The sequence below is a fragment of the Phalangium opilio genome, unplaced genomic scaffold (assembly GCF_054372755.1).
Source record: "Phalangium opilio isolate 3A_F unplaced genomic scaffold, DU_Popi_V2 ptg000329l_1, whole genome shotgun sequence".
NCBI lineage: Eukaryota > Metazoa > Arthropoda > Arachnida > Opiliones > Phalangiidae > Phalangium > Phalangium opilio.
The window spans coordinates 8,722,337-8,744,404 of record NW_028324226.1 but is presented as its reverse complement, the minus strand read 5'-3'; the positions used below and the strand labels follow the sequence as shown (position 1 = coordinate 8,744,404).

Sequence of the window (22,068 nt, the reverse complement as noted above, 5' to 3'; positions counted from 1 at the left end):
AAAAAACTAGTACTCCGAAAGTCGTGATAAAACAAGGGGAGACTTAGTTAAAAAATATATTGTCTGAAAATGTTACGTTTTATAAATTGACCTTTTCTTTTAAAGGGTTAAAAAATTTCTAATTCTTCTTTGTTTTAAATTACAACAACCCCTTTTTAAATCAAAAACCATGTGGGCAATATTTGAAGAATACACATTGGAATGTTATTTCTACGAAGGATAGGCGAGTTTTTATTTGAGATACCACCTTTATGCTCATCGACTTTGATCGGGTTATAAAATACAATTTATATATTTTATTATATTATTATCTAAAATTCGAAGAGAAATAGTATAATAATCTGAAACTACAGGGTCAAAAGAGGCAAAACATATAGCTAGTGATAAACTTCTGCCCAAAAGCGCAAGCTTTTCTTTGTAGAGGATTTAGGGATTTAATATAAGACTTTTAGTGCCGACATTAATCACTTGGTATTAGAGGCGGTATCTCAAATACCGCTTATCTGTTTCACGCTTAATCCTAAAGTGGCGGTTTTGTTTTAGGAGCTATGAGACTCAGATGCGTTGCACGGTGACCAAAATTCCTTCATTGTGTCGTAAATACTAGTTCGGAAAAACTGTTTGAACCTTAAAGAAAGTTACTGTAAATGATTATTTTCTTTTTAACAATACCTATAAAGAAGGACTTCCCCCTTTTCGACCCTCGATGAGGAATTGAACTGTTCTGGGACTTAGATGTACTTATAAATAAATACCCTTCTTAGTTTTATCAGATAATACTGTTTTTGGTGTTTCGCAAGTACTGGAAAATTGATATTCCACTGGAATCAATTTGAATCAATTTGAATAATTAGAACATAATATTTAAAGTGAATTTGTCTTTGAAATTTGACAAAACGTTAGGCATGAGAGACTTAACAATAGATAGCGCTATTTAAGTATAATTTGATAAAATAATTCGTTATGTGAAGACCTACCAATTGCACTAAAAATAATTTTGACCAATGCCACTTTGTTAACTGCATCAAACCAAGGTAGTTTTTGCGTACTTAAAAATTGAGGAGGTAGACTCAGACGGGTCGGATGCACAAATACTTTGAACTTATTGTATTGTTGGAACTGATCTCTTTATATAGCGAGTACCAGTGATGAACTACTCTAAGATCGGCTTACGATTTTCTCTATTTTTTGTCAATTTCTAGAAATAGCAGAAAGCTCGTTCTCAATTCGATCATGAAAAATACACTTCATTTCCGGAACGGTTTTATTACGGATTTAATAAACGTCGGACGCAACGCAATTTCAGGCAAAGGCAGAGTATTGTGCTTACAAACTCTGCCCTCGCCTGTACTAAATTGCTTCGTGTTCGATGTTTATTACATTGGTATTTTCCTCAAAACTGTCTAAGCTGATTTACCGAGCGAACGGTACTGATCTGTCTTTTAATACAGATCAGCTCCGAATGGATCTCGGGTCGTGCACAAGGCAAATTGGAATGTAATAATCGGAACAAGAGCTGCTCTAGGTCAACAATTTAAACACTCAAAGTTTCTCAGAGCGATCCAAGCAGTCCATTGGAATTCACTATTAGTGGCTGAAGTTTGAACTTATATTACTGGCGAAACTGTACATGTATACACAGAGATAAGTTAAATATCGGATAGAGTAGGGAATCAGTGTAAATCGTAGCATCTTCACTCAGTTCACAGCAAAACAATCTTAATATAATACGACTGATACAGAGCTATCGTACAACTGCGTTACAAGATACCCTGGTCCCTGTAAGTCTCGAATTTGAATCCAGAAAGGAATATAATGGATAGTCGCGTATATTTCAATCTATAGAGCATGCTTATCAAATTGACAGCCTTTTTAGTGTAAGTGCAGCTTTAGGGTATCTTCAATCTTGTAAAGCCGATAAAAAAGGGCCTCTTTCGTTACTATCTAAAAAATTGGCGCAATTTGCGTCATTTGCAATCCATAAAAAATCTCTTAATATAAGAGATCCCCTATTTCGTCGCATCACTGTAAACGAAAAAGAAATTGACAGCCGAGAAGACAGTAACCGATATGGACGATGGGGATGTGGCTAAACGATATCCGAGAGGTTCAACATTCCCCATAATACCGTACAGGATCGCACGATTTCTTCTGTGCTTATGGATTTCCCCTCAGTGATGTTGTAAATTGATTGAGATTTTGCTATTCGTCAGGTTAGTCGTGATTTTTGTCACGCATTTCTCGATTTCTTCAAAGATTCTGTGATGTCCTTCTAATGTCAGATCTCGTCTTATGGATGTTGCGCGAAAACTACAACATTTCACGAAAATGTTGAACCCCTCGACTATACCACTTTCCACTTCAGTTTGCTATGCGCAACCCCTTCCTTTACCAGCACCCTTTAGGCTATGTACCTCTGAATTTTAAACTTGAGGAGGAACTTCCGCGTATTAAATATCCCTGAATCTCTAATTTCAATCTCACCGAGCCTTCATTTACGAAGGCATGGAAACCAAAGTAACATTCCTGGATAGCATTATATCTTTCAAGACTTTTCAAACAACAGTTCGAAAGACCCTAGTCTTTATCATCGTTGTAGAACTAACATAGTACTAGAAAGTCAGCCAGTTCTGGAGGTGTACTGTGCTTCACCCCCAACTGGTCGAAACCTGCTATTTTATTAAACCATTTTGAGCCTAAAGCATCGGTAATTTAGATGATCGTACTATTTGCAACAGCCAATATTTCTGGAAGCCAGAATTATATGGTATTTGAAGAATATCCAAAAAAAAGTTCTTTTCCTACACCCTTATGAAGGACCACGACGACTGAAAAAAAAGCAACTCTCTCGAGTCTAAATGAGATTATTTACTTTAAAGTTGTGAATTTTCTGAGTTGTCAGCTCTGACGTAAGTGCGATCATGAATATATTAACTAACATGAATAATTATGTCTAGCGTTACCCTGTAGTCCACTCTCAAAAAATGATAAGAGAAGCAATATTTTCTCGCCCCTCGTGTGACGTAATTTTTATAACCTGCAATAAGCAAACTGGATACCATATATCGTAGATTTCGGCGTGCCTTTCGGTTTCTGGTAGCCCAGCAGTTTGCGAATGAGTTATGCAACTGGTCCCGGTTTTGTTTACGATAGAAACGGATAGATAGGATATGTAATATTGGTTTTTGACTTTATTGTCTCGACATGTATTCGTTAATACTTATGTAACAGTTTAAAATGGTAGAATGAAATCATGAACTCTTGAATGTTGACATGTCGAGCGCCTGCATAGATTTGAAATCTATATTATGCTAAAGCCTCGGTCTGTCTTTGAAACCAAACATGAGCTTTTGACGACCACTAAATGGCTCCTATCACCGAATAAGAGGTGACCCTGAGTAAACCTGTTAGTTATTCATGTTAGTGAATAAGTTCATGATGATTTTCAAGGGTGTATGAATCGGCATGCTCTTTAATACAATGCAGATAGTACGAAGTAATTTTCGGGTCTTGTTGAAGTGACGAATGTAATGTACGACTATAACCCTGGTTCGCGGGCTACTATAGCAAACCCTGTCCGTATAGTTTTTCGTCTGCCCATATGGGTTGAAAATGGAAGAATTTATTTAACTTGTCCTAGGCGTCTAGAAAACGAACATCTTATCCTTTGTTTCACCTCTCCAAATTCATTCCATAGTCTTAACCGAGGTCATAACAACCGATCTTAATCAAATTACCAGCGGAACTACAATAATACCTGGTCTCATCTCATGTCAGTTAAGAAGTTGAGAAACTTGCATCATAGGGAAAAAGCCCCAGTACTCCTCCCCCGTCGTCATGGAAACCGAAGGAAGCTAAAGTTACTGCATTTTTGGTTGCAACAGTGTATATATAATCGCGTGGGTGAGCGAACTTGGCCAGTCGATCTCGCTCGTGCCAGTTGACTTTTTCACGCACTTTCGAGAGTAAATCAGACTTGGGGAAAAGACGTCTTCAGGCTGCCGCTAGAGGAGCTGCGCGATCAGGGTTAAAGAGTCCATACTGTCGCGTGCTAGAAAGGGACGCTAAGAAGCTGGGGACTTGACTGACTGGTAGAAGTCTCTCTCTCCTCTACCTCTCTCTCTCTCTTGGCGCGTGCGATTTGGGAAAAGCGAAATAAACTTTTTCTCTTTACGATTTTAGCCGGAAGATTGAGTTGACGTCGTGAAGGAACTGTTGCGCGTACTCTTCATAACATCCGAGCAGTTTCGTTTTTTTTTTCTCTTTAGGAGCAAGGTTTAAAAATAAAAGTAAAAAGTTATAGTAAGCTTTAACTTAGACGTGCGCCCGGGATAGAGAAGAAAAAGTTGTTGGTGCTGAAGTTGAATATTTTTTGGAAAATTCTATTTCCAGTAAGAGAAGCTTAAAGTCGAGGGTATATTCGCGGGTTGGTTTGTCGTTTCGCTATAGGGTGAGTAATTTGTTTCAAACTTAATGCTGAATTTAATTGTTTTTATATTCCAAAAAACGCTGTTTTGTTAGAATGATTTGATTGGTTTACTAGAATTTCTTTATTTTCGAGTTAAATAGCTAGTTTTATTTCTCTGATGGTTTGAGTTTTAAGGTTACAGCCACAGACAATAAAAATTGTATTTAAACCCATACTTTAATTTACCACAGCTACTTTAAGTGACAGCTGGTTAAATATTTTTGAAGTTTTGTGGAGTTTATGCCTTTTGAAGGTCATTTTTATTTTTGAAGCATCAAGAAAAGGGTTCTTTTTGCTTTTTCTCTATTTAAATAAAAGACTTAGTTTAAATGAAGACTTAAAATAACCAAAGATAAGAGTGAAGTTATTCACTTGACTGAAGTTCAAATATTTAAGTTTTCTTTAGAAATTTTTACGATTTTCTTATGAACAAGTGAAATTTGGAAAAAAATTCTATTTTAACGTCATTAATATTAAGAGTTCCTGTTCTGTAGTGTCCTTTTAACTGAAACTATACCTTAATTGGCATTTTATATCTATTTTCCATGTAATTATATCTTTATCGGTATAGTCTAGAATTATCCATTGTCTATGTTCAAAAGTAAATATCCACAACTTTGATTTTTAATAATAATTATCCACAAATTTTCGATCTATGTATAGATAATGATGAGCTCTAACTGAAAGTCGCGTTTTTAAAAAACCAACTATGTTCGTAAATAATACGTAGTCCCAAACTTGAAGTTAAATAGTTTAAACATATACTGTTTCAATTTCCTTACTTTTTTGTTGAGAAGTTTAAAATTGAAAAAGACAATTCGATTTTCTGCTAACATTAATTCGGCTTCAAATAATTTTTTGTTTCTGTTTGACCTTGTTGTAAAGACAATTAAAAATTCATAAATAATCGTATACTGTTGTCTGTAAACCATTTTGGGTAATGTTTATCTCAAAGATTTTCATTCCACAGTTGAACGTAGGCCTGCATCTGATTCATTCACACCCTCTATTTCCCAATTTGTTTCTAGACGCCCATGACTTCACCCACTACAACCTTAAGTTTTAATTGTGAAAATCTCCTAAGAAAAAAATCCTGCACCCATATCTTGTTAACGACTGTAGCTTCATTTTTGGTTATGTCACCATTTTCGGGGTGTTTTGAACAGTTTTTAACTATTTACACCTAGTGTTAGCCACATTAAATAACGTTTACGCGACTAATGTATAACGTAAACAAACGCCCGCCTCTACTACGAATCTCTTTTTGGTCCCTTTCATCACGAATTTCTAGGTCGAACATGTGTGTAGTCTATAGTAATTGGCTGAATCCCAGAACTTAAATTTTTTTTTTTTTGCTTTTAAAGTTTATAAAAAAACTTTCAAAGTCCCAGACTTCGAGTTTGAAAAAACCAAAGTGAAAATTTTGAAACTAAAATATTGGCACGTGTCCTCGTTCGTTTCGAATGATAAGTCATTTAATAACATTGGCCTTCGACGTATATTTCCATTCACTAAAATAACTTTTTTCTTTTATCTCAATATCTCCGCGATTCAATATCTATGTTACAAAAGTAAATCTTTTTTACTTTAGTTGTGGCAAAGTTATATAACCAAGTGTTACAGGCCGATTTTTTTCACAAGTCTTTCATAAAGTGAAGTGTCAAAGAATATGTGGTTTACAACATTTATTTAAGGGGATATGGGCTCCCAAACATTGGCCCCTAAAACAACAAGGAAATAGCCACGCTGGTGGAGCAATTAGCTTTACTTTACCATTTAATAGTAGACACTTCTGCTAGATAATCGTTCAATAACGTTCTTAGATTGAAGACTATAGAAGGCTGAACAGTTTGATTAGTTCCCTGTTTTAAAGGCCAATCAATGGTTGGAAACCCATATCCACGTAACTAGATGTTGTAGATCCCGTGTTCTATGACCTATCTATTCATCAGTTTGACCCAAAGAACACTCTCTTTTAAATTTATGGCAGACTTGTAAGAAAGACCCTGTATATTCACTAGTGGCAAAGAGACCTGGCATTACTCGTCAGAACATTTTTGAAACTTTTCGTGCAGCCATTTTGAAATAAAGCGGCATTACAGCCTCAAATATGCCACAAAGCCCATCTTCAGGATATGGCAAACCAGTATATTGCTAAATCGGCTGAAACGTACGCACGTTACTCCTGAAGGAAGTTTTTTTTTAAATTTTAGTGGCTGTCAGTTTTTGCGATGGCTAACTGCGGATTAAAATAATTTTTCTTCTACTACTTATGAATAACGTCCCTGCAAAAGTTCAGCTTCTTAAATGGCTGAGCTTGAGCTTGTGCAGAAAAGATTTAAAATATTTCAAGCAAAATCCTGTTTTTACGAGCTACAATCGTGCATGTAAATGAGCCTTTAGATGAAATGGTTTGAGCTGGACGTTGATATTCTGTCAGTCAGTTAGAGCACTAAATATTACCATAAGTTCATAAGATCTGTTCCATAAGTTTGTCACTGGTTACTGAGGGTTTATAATGAAGTGACGTAGGTGAAACGTCATAGATTCTGGTAAAGCGACTCCTGGTCAGGCGCTGTCAAAGGCTTAGGACAGACTAAATAGGAAGATGAACTGCAAAACCGCGTGTAGTAAATTTTTGCGTCGTTCTCGAATTAGCTCACATTAAAGCCGCGTTTACACGAGACACTTTGGAACCGTTTTGGAAAGGCCTAACACTTTTTAAAAAAATAATATTTGCATTTTCTCGTGAAAGATCTCTGGTTTTATCAACTTAATATTCTTTTTTGTACATTCCAAAACGGTTTAAAACTGTTTCAAAGTTTCTCGTGTAAATGCGGCTTTAGTCTCTAACATTTCGAAGTATAGGAAGTGTCATACTTATGGAACATACCTTATAGACTTGTGATATTACTTATATAGGTAAAAGAAGTTAGCATGATTTCCAATTTTTATCTCTCTTTTTCATGAATGCCACAAAAGTTTGAAACGATGATAATATTTTGTCTGTAATTATTCATAGTTTAAGGCAGTTAAAATTAAGAAATATTAGGTAACAATTTCATTAAAATTTTTAATACAAAATGAAATAATACCTTTATTTTTAGTTTAGTTCCGTTTTGTTTCAATGCGAATTTGAGAATTAGTTGCTTAGTTATGATGTAATTTATCAATGACGTGCTTTGTAAAGGATATCTTGTTTATTGTATTTTTATCTACGTGCGATTATACAATAAGTAGATTTAAAAAAAATAATTCCGAGAAGCCTTGGGTGTGTGTATTTCATTAGAAGAACGTGGTAATATATACGAGCTGCATTTTAGCAAATCTTTATTAAACGACAGGGTGTTTCTGATAAGTCTGAAATAAGTTAAAGGGTATGTTCTTAGGGTCAAACTCAATGGAAAAAGTCAAAGAACATAAGGTTATGAAGATACGGGACCTCCCAAACATAAATTTATCTCTAAAACAATTTTATTCAATCGGAAAATTCGTCAAAATCTCCATGAAAATTAACGTTATGATTTGTTTACTATTTCACGCTTCGATATACAGTATTATTGCGTAACTGTAATGATTCTAGTTACAAACGAAATTCAGTTATTGGAAATGAGAGGCAATATACAATATATCCTGGAAGCTACATACCGCTATTAACGGAAATTGCGTAAACACAATTTTAATTATTAGGAGCTTTGGTGATATTCTCATAATTGAAAGAGGATAGATAATAGGCTACAATCAGAGAATTATAGCCGCATTTAATTACACCAATAGAATCTAAACTAATAAAAAACATTCAATGCTCTGTAGGTGATCAAGAAATAGGTTTCGTTCGATTTGTTTATGATTGGTACGTAGAAAATATGTATATTGTTATTTACCAAGTGGTGAATAGCGTTTTATATTTATTGGTAAATAATGTTATGAAACTAAGTAAGTGACAAAGTGTAAATATGTAAATTTGTATAAGTATTTATTAATAAACATCAACATTTTCAAGTGCTTACAAGATTAACAAGTCTTCTTATTTGTTAAATCTGACGTGACCTTAAGTTTAACAGTTGCTTGTCTGACTTTTCACTAAGCATGCATACAACTAACTAGTTCCTTATTAACGCTATCTATTATTTATGATTAAACATCGTACGATACATTTGGAGTAGATTTGACGTTTTCGTAATTTTTTATCCATTTTACCCTTCAGTTATTAAACCTATCAGTAGACTCGAGATATGTTATCGAAAATTCCTTATCTATGATAATTTCAAGATTTTTACTCCATATCTTGCCGCAATAATATGATAATCGTAAGTTCAAGTGCTTGATCTCTAGCATGGTTTTTGTACATAGAAATATGTAGCTTGTTGACATTGAAGCTAATTTTAACCTTTTTTGTTTTAAAATAACTGCGAAAGTTGACGTTCAAGTCAAATGTTTCTAAAATTTAAATGACACAAAACAAAAAATTATGTTGAAGTTATGAATTTTTGAAACATTTCATTGGGTTTGAGGGTTATAGCTCGAGGTATGATGGGAATAGGGGTTAAATTAACGCATGACTTAAATGACAAGTGTTATTGAAACCATGAAATCATGGTTACTAGCGTCAAATCTCGACTACCATAAGGGTTTGATGGTGTCAAAGACTTAAAAATGCGAAAATGGAGCCTAAAGTGCTATTTGTTTCAAAATCGACAAGGTTATGATGTTATAACAGTGGCGACTTCTGGTATTTCGCGATTTGTGTTTACTTAACTGTACTGTCGTAACAGCAGGACGACGTGATCGACGTCATAATGCTGTCGTTTTCTTTAAGAAGGATATTTCTCAAAACATATATATATCAGAGGAGTTTTTATATTATACAAAACCTTTTTTAAAAGTTGGGGGTTGAAAAAAGTTAAAAAACCTGGGAATGACCACCTTGTTTTCTTAAAGGGAGGGTGAAGTGGAAAATCAAGTAATTTTTTATCGATTATTCTACTAGTTATAAGACCAATCTGCATAGTGAGACATCCAGGAAAGATCGCCGAATGATTTTAAAATTCAAAATTGGATCAGATCTTATGGATAATTTTCCATTTGAAATAAGCCCCTCCGACCAATCGCGTAACGCCCTGCCTTCTTGTTAACAAAAATCTCGTTAAGGATTATTTAAGGATCCATTTATATACTACTATCCCTTAAACCCTATAGAATACTTTTCGAAACGACTAGAGTCAGAGTAACTTAACTTTGAAAAACAAATTAAATTTGAAAGGCCCTTGTGGAGAGCCGGGTGGTTGTGTAAAAGATGTTTGAAATAAAATTTCGAAAGAATAAACTGTCGACGTGCTGTCTTGAGTATGTAGTTTTGAAAGCCACAATAAAATAAGGTACATAGGGAACCAATTGCTTCAAATTATCTTAGATACGAGGTCACTATGGGTTATGTAATTTTAGATTTATAATACGACTTAGCTGAGCTTGTATTTTTTTTTTATTTTTTTTGGTTGTCGTCAGCGATTTCTTTATCAGAAAACACTTGAGGTTTTGAGCTTGACAGTTGTGTTTAAACTCTAGTTTTATTAATAAAAACTGTCATTGTAGACAAAGACTGGAAAGTGTAAAAGATAAGGTTTGAAAATGAACTGCCTGAAGTAACAGATATTAAAATTTTCACTTTTGAAGACATCATTATAAAACATCAATTATTTTAAAAAATTCTTAACTTACTTTTTTTCACCAAAATTTCATTTTCCCAAAATATTTTTCAGCAATATTTACCAACTATTTTGTCCTCAATAGTAGTTGTCACCTAGAAGGGTTTAAGGGATACTAGCTTGGTACTGGTTTTACTTATAACTAACATTTGATTCTAGGAGATTCAAATGCTTGGATATCTGAAAAGATTTCTCTTGAAGAGTTTAAATTTTTATATTTTAAAATTGAAAATATTGCGAAGCGGAAAATAATATAGGCCTTTTCTTTGTGATTTAGTTATTAGTGTCGAAAAGATCTGTAGATTCATCGTGATCTTTGAGAGCAACACAGCACGTTAATATTTAATACTTTGAAAGCTTTACAATTTAAGAATACGTTTTGTAAAGTTTGAATACGGTTTATATTTTGTAAGCTCTCAACGATTTTCTCACGTTATAGGGTCAATTTTCTACCTAATTTTAAATTTTTGATAAAAAATAAAACGTAAAGCCGTAGTATTTTTAAAATAACGGGCATGTTCCTTTTTAAAATACTTTCCCGAAGTAATTTTGGTGAAAAAAAGTAAGATAAGAATTTTTTAAAATAATTGATGTTTTATAATGATGTCTTCAAAAGTGAAAATTTTAATATCTGTTACTTCAGGCAGTTCATTTTCAAACCTTATCTTTTACACTTTCCAGTCTTTGTCTACAATGACAGTTTTTATTAATATCTGTCACTTCAGTCTTCATATTAATTAAAATTCTTTAGAAAATATGGGAGAAAAAGTCCTAGGGCGTTGCGCGTCCATCGGTAATCTAGCTTAAATACCAGCCGTCGGTAATACGGCTAAATTACTAGTCGTCGGTAATGCGACTAAATTACCAGTCGTCGGTAATGCGGCTAAATTACCAGTCGTCGGTAATGCGGCTAAATTACCAGTCGTCGGTAATGCAGCTAAATTACCAGCCGTCGGTAATGCGGCTAAATTACCAGTCGTCGGTAATCTAGCTTAATTACCGGTCGTCGGTAATCTAGCTTAATTACCGGTCGTCGGTAATCTAGCTTAATTACCGGTCGTCGGTAATCTAGCTTAATTACCGGTCGTCGGTAATCTAGCTTAATTACCAATCGTCGGTAATCTAGCTTAATTACCGGTCGTCGGTAATCTAGCTTAATTACCGGTCGTCGGTAATCTAGCTTAATTACCGGTCGTCGGTAATCTAGCTTAATTACCGGTCGTCGGTAATCTAGCTTAATTACCGGTCGTCGGTAATCTAGCTTAATTACCGGTCGTCGGTAATCTAGCTTAATTACCGGTCGTCGGTAATCTAGCTTAATTACCGGTCGTCGGTAATCTAGCTTAATTACCGGTCGTCGGTAATCTAGCTTAATTACCAATCGTCGGTAATCTAGCTTAATTACCGGTCGTCGGTAATCTAGCTTAATTACCGGTCGTCGGTAATCTAGCTTAATTACCGGTCGTCGGTAATCTAGCTTAATTACCGGTCGTCGGTAATCTAGCTTAATTACCGGTCGTCGGTAATCTAGCTTAATTACCGGTCGTCGGTAATCTAGCTTAATTACCGGTCGTCGGTAATCTAGCTTAATTACCGGTCGTCGGTAATCTAGCTTAATTACCGGTCGTCGGTAATCTAGCTTAATTACCGGTCGTCGGTAATCTAGCTTAATTACCGGTCGTCGGTAATCTAGCTTAATTACCAATCGTCGGTAATCTAGCTTAATTACCGGTCGTCGGTAATCTAGCTTAATTACCGGTCGTCGTTAATCTAGCTTAATTACCGGTCGTCGGTAATCTAGCTTAATTACCGGTCGTTGGTAATCTAGCTTAATTACCAATCGTCGTTAATCTAGCTTAATTACCGGTCGTCGGATCTCTAATTTTTTTTATTTTTATTGTGTTACAGATTATTGATATTTGTTCATAAGTCTGTCTTAATAATAAAGGAATTGGCGCACAAGGATTTAATTACCACCATAATTAAGATTGATAACGGGGTCCGATTTTACTTTTACAAATAATGTATTTTCTAGATGAAAGCTTTTGTAACTATTCCAGTAAATGCGATGAAAATTACAAAAAAAGTTAAAAAACTAAAATACTGAAACTTCACTTTTCTTGCCGAATCGGTCTAGTAATAATTCAATTGCGTATTTTATATACATGAGTTGTTATCAAAATGTGCAATTAAAGCTAATATTCAGAATCCACGCAATTGGTAATAACAACCCGCAAATATTTTTACTATAGGCAAATTCAGAAACTACAAACAGAGAAACCAAAACACAGGGACGACACCACCATTGGGGTATTCACCCTTTCACCAAGAAGCAACGCCAGAGGCAGTGTGAGTTGGTTAGCCTCCCGCGCGTATAGAGCACCGTCTGGCGTTGCTCCTTGGCGCGAGGAAGAATACCCCAATGTGTGTTTGTTTCTAGGTATGTAATTTCCCAATTTGTCTTTTTCTAGTTATGATGGTGTAAAAAATATTTATAAAAATAATAATCGCCGTTCTGTGTGATTTTACTTTTAATTCTCAACGATTAAATTAAAATAAATGCTATATCACATCGTGCCACGTTCGAGGTTGCTTTAGTAGTATTTCCTTTAATTTATTAATTATCAAACCTTTAACGCTAAGTTTGTTTTAATTAAATCGCGACGGCATGCTTGACATACTTGTCATTTTTGATAGCAAACCTATAGTGGCGTGGGCGAATCTGTATGTCTTTGACTTTTGGTCGCGACCACCTGTTTGTGATCGACATTCGCCTCCTACTGAGTCGGAGACTGTTATTTTCAATTGCGAGCCTCCCACTTTATCTCTTCACCATCGCAATCGGGTCAACCACCCTAGCGTTGCCCTTGGAATTCTTTGCTCCCTTAAACATTTAGTTATACCGTAAGTTCCTAAGATATGTTCCATAAGTTTGTCACTGGTTACTGAGTTGGTGAAACGTCATATATCCTCGTAAAGCGACGCCTGGTCAGGCGCTGTTAAAGGCTTAGTACAGACTAAATAGGAATATGGACTGCAAAACCGAACCGAGTGTAGTCAATTCTCGAGAACTAGCTCTCAGTAAGTCTCTAGTTTTACGAAGTATACTTATGGAACATATCTTATAAACTTATGGTTATACATCATATTCTTCCTCTCAACTCGAAACACGTCAATCATATTCCGTTCCCCCACATCAAACATCTCTCTCTCTCTCTCGCTAGCTCATCTTATATTAAATTTATCCTTTTGCTTACGTTTAATTTTCCATGAGCTCGCCTGACAAAACTTTCAAAAGAATCTGGCACCCTCGATTTGGGAATACGAAGTTATTGGGTGGGCTTTTCTGAGACACGGTAAATAATAAATGATCTTCAGTGATGTTTACCTTATAAATTTTTAAGATCGCATCTTGTCAATCTGTCACTTTTCCGACTTCCGGAGGCGTTTTGGAAACAAATTTTTTTACCATATTTTACATACATAATCAAAATGTATCTCTTTGAAAATGCCCGGTTTATGTCTTTACACTCTCAGCTGAAGGTCGCGTCAAAGACTAGGTATTGCCCTAAAATTGAAATTTTTAAGTAATAGTTATTTTGTGGGGGTAAAAACTAAAGGATTTGTGGCTCCTAGATGAGCCAATGCTTAAAAGCTACAACTTTGCGAAAACGATACGTAAAATTGAGTGCACTCAAAGCGTTTCTACACGTGACCCAGTGAAGTGTTTGTGTAACCCTACTTTAATAAGAAAAAATTATTTCAAAATAATTTCTTGCGCGTTTCCCGCGACTAGCGAAATTAAGTTCAAGTTATTAATAATTGCCTCTGCTGATTTTGCTTATTTTTGAAACGCAGTGTAGCGAAGTGAGAACAGCCGATTTGAAATTAGTCGCATTCATAAGTTAAGTTTGTTAGAGGTTACTGAGAGCTTGTAATGAAGTAACGTAGATGAAGCGTCAAAGATTCTCGTAAAGCGACGCCTGTTGAGGCGCTGTACAGACTAAATAAGAAGATGGACCGCAAAATCGAGTGTAGTAAATTCTCGCGTGGTTTTCGAACTAGATCTCAAGAAGTCTCTAGCATTACGAAGTATAGGAAGTGTCATACTTATGGAACATATCTTATAAACTTTGGTCGCATATATTGTGATTTTTGAGCCAAGACTTTTGAATAATAAAATAGCCGAATCCAAAATAACACAATCTTTGACACGTGTGAACAGTGTAATTAAAACGAGCAAGGTGACTTTACCGACGTGAAGATTTTAGTCTAGTCTCTGAATATGCTTCATAAATCGCAGAAAAGCTGCCTTATTTATTATTTTTCATTATTGACTTTTTTTAGAATGCGCTTCCATCTTGCATGTGATTTAATTATTTGCATCGCGTCACGCAATAACTTTAAATATAATAGTTTAGATTTTCGTCTGGTAAGGGAAGCTTACATAACGGACGATAGGTTATCAAATTTCACTTCCTGCTATTGTAGGGATACACGAAGAACCTACTATACATAACTGGAATAATAACTTGTGCCATTGTTGAAATATTTTCTATTCCAAGTGGAAGAAGATTCCGCTATGAAAAGATTGGTCTCAAAGGAGCTCTGTTCAATCGTTGTTATTTTAGCTTTAAGCACGAAATGTTTTATATATTTAGTGGACATTTATTTTTATTTTAATTCAAAGCTTTAGAAGAACGATAGGATCTTTTATATGGGGGGATATCAATCCTCCTTGAACAGAAAGAAGTTAAAAGGAGATTCCACCCTGACATTCTATTATCCAAGAATCTCGTGTAAATATCCTTTTCCTTTTACTGGTGCTCATTGGAATGAGAAAAGAAGGCTCCCAATTCTTAACCCCGCCTGCTTCCCCCTAAGACCTCCATTCAATTCAGGTCTCCGAGAGACATTGTTATAGTGTAGCGTATACCGTTTACTGAAAGCGTCTTAAAGAAACTGAATTGGAACGTTCAAGCTTTAAAGCTAAACTCTGCCTCCCATCTGACCATGAAATAACTTTCACCCATAACACGAGTGTAACACTACTGCATCAGCCAGTCACAGTGTCAGCGCGGTAATAAACGTTACAGGGAAGCTATTATATAACCCTTAACGCTTGTGCTACAATACAAGAATCGTCTCTTATTGACAGCAGCATATCGTTATACACTGTGGAACATACCATCTTTAAATTTTACTGTTCTCTCAACGAAAATAAAATTGGTATGATAAGTTTTAGCTCCGCAACCCTGTATTTAAAAATGCATCCTAGTCACGAGACCGGGAAGAGGCGTGGTTAATTGAAACTTTGTTTTATTTCGATAACTAACAATTCAGGGAATTGGTGCTGCAATCTCGCAAAAAGAAGGACCCAATCCATTCGGAATATTTGGATCTTGGCGTTACGTGGTTTCCGTGACGTAATTCAAAAAATTTTTACCCATTTCCCGCACCCTTTGGAGTGTTCCTCTGTTCCACACTTTATATTGTGATTGCGGGATTGATTACTGTAATTATTTTGAAATCATTGTTTCCACTTATTTTCCTGTGAACATGTCATTGCATTTCCCCTAGAGCATCTCTAAAAATGTCTACGTTCTCGTAGAGTTTGCCATTACTGGTCGCTTTTATAGCCATAACGTGTTGATGATAGGACCAACGAGAGCTTAGTCTTGCTTTAAATAAAAAATAAAGGATGAGCGTCGTCGAATGATCTAGAGTGGAATTTCTGTTTTCTTTTCACCCTAGGCTTATAAATTCATTCCGAAATGAGGGTACAGTTACATTAAAGCTATATCCATGTTGAATATTTAGAAAACGGCCGTTACAGTCTTTGTTGCATTTTCTTCATGGATTGAACTGTTGGATGTCTTTCCGCGCAAGACATTAAGGCGCGATCCAGAGTAAACACTCCATGACCACCCATGCTGTAAAAATACTCCATCATGACCCTTTGAATGATGGGGGGAAGCTATATGCCAATGCCAAACGGTATATACAAACTTTGTTCTGGAGTAACTTCCTAAAGCCCGTGATGTTTGACCCTGAGAGACGGTATTGAAAATCTTGGCCAATTTAACTAGGCCATGCTATGCAATATTTATTGTGTTAGATGACTTTTTTTTAATCAACTGTGATGGTTTAACTTATTGACTGTCATGTGTCGCAGTTTCGATTGTATTCTAGTGTTGGTCGAATATACATTTTTAAATGGAAGGAAAGCTTGAAATGTGAAGGTCATCAACCTTTGTGCTTTTTTTTTCATTCTAAAAAACAAGCTGACTTTATCAGATTTTGAATATAATTGTAAAAGACTGATATTTTCAGAACGTTATTGAAATAAAAGAGTTTACTGCAATTTCATTGTAGTCTAAAAATATACTTGAATTTTCATATTGATAAAAAAGATGCTTTTTAAGCTCATCGTAAACTACAATTATGCGGTTCATTACGAACTCCTAACAACACCATTGTACATACCAAATTGCCAGTTTTTCTCACTTATAGCCTTTATCACCCTTAAAAATCATGTCGGTTCAGTACAGTTGTGCAGAGAAAGGTCTGTTTATTTACTCAGGATATACCCTAAAAGTATAATAAGACCAAACTTTTCGGAAGTAACAAAAGTAAACTTCTTTTGGAGGTTTTCAGAAATAAAGTAACGCATGGTAGCCTTGTAGCACCTTGAAAGCCAACAGATGAGGACGAATGAAATTCAGTAAAACTGTTTGATCAGGCGCAACTATAATAATATCGTATATACCTAAAGGAGGAATATATTAGAAGTTTCTGTACTGGTTCTTTGCAAATCGTTCATAATCGATCTGTTGTATTTCCTAAATATTTTTTATCAGACGTACACCATCCAATCTCTTTGAAATAAAAGTATACAAAAATATTTTTAGTTAAAAAAATATATATTTTAAATTAAGTCCTTAAATTTTCCTGAAATTTAAGGTGTCATTCGACCGTATCGGGATTATGTGGATTATTGCGTGACTTAAACCTTCCCTTTATTGTTCATGTAGAGGAATTTTGACATCCAACCTCGTTTATATGTAAACAGCTTTCCAAATACTTTTAGCGAAGTAAAAGTAAACACTGAGAGCTTGGCGCTGTCGTGGATACGTGGCTAGAAAAACGGAAAACTATCCTCGCCCGTAAGCTCGCAGTCAAAATAGTATGATCGGTCCCGCTACTAGGACGACTGATTTGAATAAGCTTTTGTGTGCCAACAGTTTTTCGTGCACCTACTATATTTTTTATGGCCTATTAACGCTAGTTTTTATTTTTTGGCCCGTGTACCGAAGTTTGTGTTTCTTATCTCCATGTTTTACGGTTATTAACCCATTTATGTTGCTATTTGGAAGTTAGAACAAAGCTTTATTATCTGTTCACAGTTTTCGTCTATGTTTTACTTCGCGCGTTTTTTAATGAAATCAATTTCCATTTAAATAAAGAATTATTATGCTAAGTTATGCAATTTTTTCATTGTTAATACTGATGACAATGTTTTTTAATGTTTCTAGTAGACGTTTGAAATGAAACCATGAAGAACGACGGTACCACAGTGCGCAGAAGTACATTATAACTTATCACCTCTTACGATACAATGACTGCTTCGGAAGACGGGGCGATTCAAGGACAAATACCGCGTGGTGAAAGTACTACTACAGTAGGCAGTCTTAGTAACAACAGCATACACGGATCCAGAAGCCAAGAACCTCTTGTGGCCTGCAACGGCAATGGCTGGAATGTTGGTAACGATAAAAGTAAAGAAAAAAGTTCCAACGAAGTCCGAGCGCCTAGTAACATTACGAAAAGAACTGACCGACGCGTTACTGGTACAATACCAGAAGAACCTGACGATAGCGGTGGAAAATGTGGTTGGTGGTGTTTTAAACCGGACATCTTACAAAGGTTTAGGTCGCCCCAGTGGGTATTGTTCTTTTTGTGCTGGGCAGGAGCCCTACAAGGACTTATCGTGAACGGTTTTGTCAACGTAGTGATCACTACCATCGAGAAACGATATAATTTTCGGAGCACGGAGTCGGGGCTTATAGCAGGCGGGTACGACATCGCCTCTTTTCTGTGCCTTATTCCCGTCAGTTACTTCGGAGCATCGCGACGGAAGCCCTTGTTTATCGGTTGCGGTGTTCTCATACTAGCCCTGGGTTCTTTCGTATTTTCTTTGCCACACTTTATCGCGGGACCAACGCAGTACAGCAAGGAAGAAGAGATGATATGCGGGAGGGACTCGGACTCCAGTTGCTCTGTGGACGAGAACGTAATGTCCTTAAACAAGTACAAATACGTCTTCCTTCTAGGACAGCTTATGCACGGTGTCGGGGCTTCCCCGTTTTATACGCTGGGATGTACTTATTTAGATGAGAATGTGTCCACTAAAATGTCGTCGGTATATATAGGTAAAACATTTTGATTTCGCTTAATCATCATAGACTGGACCTTGCTAATATTTATAATTATTCAGGTATTTATTACACCATGGCCGTTTTTGGGCCCGCAGTGGGATATATATTAGGAGGACAATTCCTCAAGATATACACCGATATTGGCGTTGATACGGATGCGTAAGTCACTGCTACCTTATTTATAACTCGGTGAAGTTCTTAAATTGATTTCCCATTTTAGTTTAGGGTTAACTTCCGCTAGTAGCGTCTGGATTGGTGCTTGGTGGATTGGGTTCATTATGGCAGCTGGAATTGGTGTCCTCGTGGCAATTCCACTAACCGGCTTTCCTAAAGTTTTACCGGGAGCCCTGAAAATTCAAGCAGAGAAGGTTTCCGAGATGCATTCGAAGCTTAAAGACAGTGAAGCCGCCCAGTCTGGTTTCGGGACCAAACTCTCCGACTTACCAGCTTCCTTCAAGTACCTCATGTGCAATCCTACATTCTTGTTTCTCAGTTTAGCAGGTGCCAGTGAAGGTGACTTGCATTTTCTATTGTTATGCATGACGAGTTGTTGAGACCTATTTAAATGACATCCAACTATTTCAGGAATGCTGGTATCTGGTTTGGCAACATTCATGCCAAAAATAATCGAGTCGCAATTTAGTATCGCCGCTAGCATGGCCGCCCTATTAGTTGGTAAGAAAATTGTAAATAGTCTTTTCGTAGCTATGTTTTTGGCTTGCCTTAGGAAACCTAGGAAATCTTTTTGAATGGTTTTGAGGCGAAATATTAGTAAAACCTAATATTATTCAATTTTAAGGGTTAGTGACAGTTCCTGGTGCTGGCGGAGGAACCTTCATGGGAGGTTATTTAGTCAAACGCTTGCAGTTACGGTGTTCGGGCATAATTAAAATGTGCATAATTTATTCCGCCATTTGCTTGTGTTTCGGGCTGGTCTTCATCATATATTGTCCAAATACTTTCTTCTTTGGATTAAACTACAAGCCGGAGAACCAGTAAGTTATTACTACCTTCATTTATAAATATAATATTTAAAATTAATTGCGTTTCTTCCAGTTCCTTTAACAACGATACTACTGATTTCCTCACCGAATGTAACTCTGATTGCAATTGTTCCCGTATCCACTACGATCCTATTTGTGGTACTGACAATGTCCTTTATTACTCCCCATGCTTTGCCGGGTGCCAGACTATGTACTCAACCGAAGGATCTAAAGTTAGTGTTGATAATTCGGATTCATGAATCTTTATTTTAACCGGTTATTTCATTCCGAAGGTATATGAGGGCTGCAACTGCATCAATTCTCCCGGCGAAAACTTCACCATTCCTGGTTCAAATACGACTGTTGTAATCCAAGCAAAGCGGGAAAAGTGTGTCAACAATTGCGCGTACTTGCCAGCTTTTTTGATTCTACTTTTCCTGTGTATGTTGTTCACCTTCCTCGTCAGCATGCCGTCGTTATCCGCCACCTTACGATGTGTCGCGGATAGTCAGAAGTCTTTCGCTTTGGGCATCCAGTGGATTACTGTTCGTCTCTTAGGTAATCCTAAAATAAAATAGTTTAAAATGATATGATCAAGAATAGTTTCGTGAATGATAATGGTATAGGTTAAGAAGGGCTATTTTGGCTTAATTATTCTAAAGTACGTGGAAGATTGGGAATTCACGTTAATCCTGACAACTGGCCAAGTTCAGAAGCCAACTAACCTCCACGCTACTATATTCTTAAAAGACTTGGCCAAGTATTATTGTTTTGAGAAGAACATTGTTACAGTTCCGTATCTAAATTGTCGATACCAGCAACCTTTGATTAATTTTGTTCCAAATTTAGGATTTATTTTAATTAAGATTAAAAAAATGGTAAATTGCATTTTAAGACCCACTTTTAGTCTAGCTCGACCGAACATTTAAGGGTAATTTGAAGCCTCCACAACGTCAAATTAACGCGTATCTTTAATGAAACAATTAAGCCGGAACTTAATAATTCTTTGCGAATGCATTTTTAAGAAGTTTGCACGATTTTATATTGTGATATTTCTGTATGTCCAAAGTCTTATAATTCCGATTTTTGAATTCAATTCTTAGGAACGATACCGGCTCCAATTATTTTCGGTCGCCTGATTGACTTAAGTTGTATGGAGTGGCAAAAGTCTTGCGACAATAGTGGTGCCTGCATTTTCTATGACAACGAGATCATGAATCGCAACACGCTGATCATAGCTTGCATTTTGAAGTCCCTCTCAACAATCTTCTTCTTTTGCGCTTGGTTCATGTACAAGCCACCGGAATCAAACCAGGAGGATGGAGAAAGTCCATTAGATGACGTAAACAATACATCCAACGCCAATCATACAGCTGCCGTCCAAGATCACGCTGTAAAATCATCCAATAAACAGAATGATTGTGAAGTCCAGGAAATAAACTCCACTGATAGTAAAGAAGAGGCACCTCACAGGTTCAAAGTTCAAGCCTCTAATGGTATTGCTAATGGAGCAGTCTAACTCGAATAATATCATAAAAATTCGCTGCTATTTTTACAAATAACCATGGACCAATCACGATGATAATTCTCCAGAAATTATCCTCACGAAATCTTTTGGAGTAGATTTTATTATGAATAGAGATATAGCGATCCCCATGTTTTGTAATAAATATTCTTAAAAAAAATGTTATTTGTGCTGTGATATGATGAACTGAATGTTATGTTAGACTCGTAGACTGAATGATCATGATTGTGTAAAAACCCACCAAATGAATTTTCAATTTTTTTTCTTTAGTCCACGGGAACTTGTCGAAGACAAATCCTTTTCATAACGATGTTTTTGTATATTGACAATTATGAGGATAATAAAAATTTTCTACACACATAAAGAAATTAATTAAAAGTTGGTTTATTGATTTCGAAAGATAATCATACGATGATGGTATAAGTTTGACCATAGTAGTAGTGCCATAGTACTGCTTTCGTCAATTTTATATGTCAAAGAACCTATTACCTTTATTTCAGTAAAGAACTTTTTTTGAAGTTAGTGTCGGGATTTGAGTACGGCATGTCTTCATTTGCGTTTTCTTTATCTCGAGTTTTTCCCCTTAAACGAAGACAGTATCGAGATGGAACCTCACGTAAACACTTCTTCGGTAACATAAGTATATGGTATAAGTCGACATAGGTACATTAAATTGTGGTTAAGCATTGAATTGATTTGTGGTGGTAAGGTTAAGCATTGTGAATGTATTATTGTAAAAGTTCTTGAATAAATACCGCGCATAGTTCGCGATTCTTAAAAAGGGTTGGCCAAACGTGAGAATAAGCTTGGCGCGTGCCAACGCTAATCCTCAAAGGTAATGTAATAACAGCACAAAACTTAGGGAACGTTATCCGTTATTAGTCTATCAATTTACAACGTCAAAACATTAGCATCATGAGCTAATTGACACTCTTTTTGACTTTTATAG

At 36.0% G+C, this 22,068-nt stretch overlaps 1 protein-coding gene across 4 annotated transcripts in view; it reads left to right on the top strand.

The window, feature by feature from the left end:
• Oatp26F (Organic anion transporting polypeptide 26F) overlaps positions 1–21,497 on the top strand; it is a 65,917-nt gene extending 44,420 nt beyond the window's left edge. The window contains exons 1-9 of one of the 4 annotated variants that reach the window (XM_089859252.1): positions 3,833–4,450; positions 17,712–18,605; positions 18,671–18,770; positions 18,832–19,124; positions 19,197–19,286; positions 19,411–19,606; positions 19,668–19,827; positions 19,888–20,152; positions 20,698–21,497. In XM_089859252.1, coding sequence (XP_089715378.1) covers positions 17,792–18,605; positions 18,671–18,770; positions 18,832–19,124; positions 19,197–19,286; positions 19,411–19,606; positions 19,668–19,827; positions 19,888–20,152; positions 20,698–21,113 — 2,334 coding nt within the window. In that variant the 5' untranslated portion in view covers positions 3,833–4,450; positions 17,712–17,791 and the 3' untranslated portion in view covers positions 21,114–21,497. Of the gene's footprint in view, positions 1–3,832; positions 4,451–17,708; positions 18,606–18,670; positions 18,771–18,831; positions 19,125–19,196; positions 19,287–19,410; positions 19,607–19,667; positions 19,828–19,887; positions 20,153–20,697 lie in introns of those variants that run through there. The other 3 variants (XM_089859253.1, XM_089859251.1, XM_089859250.1) reach the window with 3 other exon arrangements.
• The last annotated feature ends 571 nt before the right edge of the window (positions 21,498–22,068 follow it).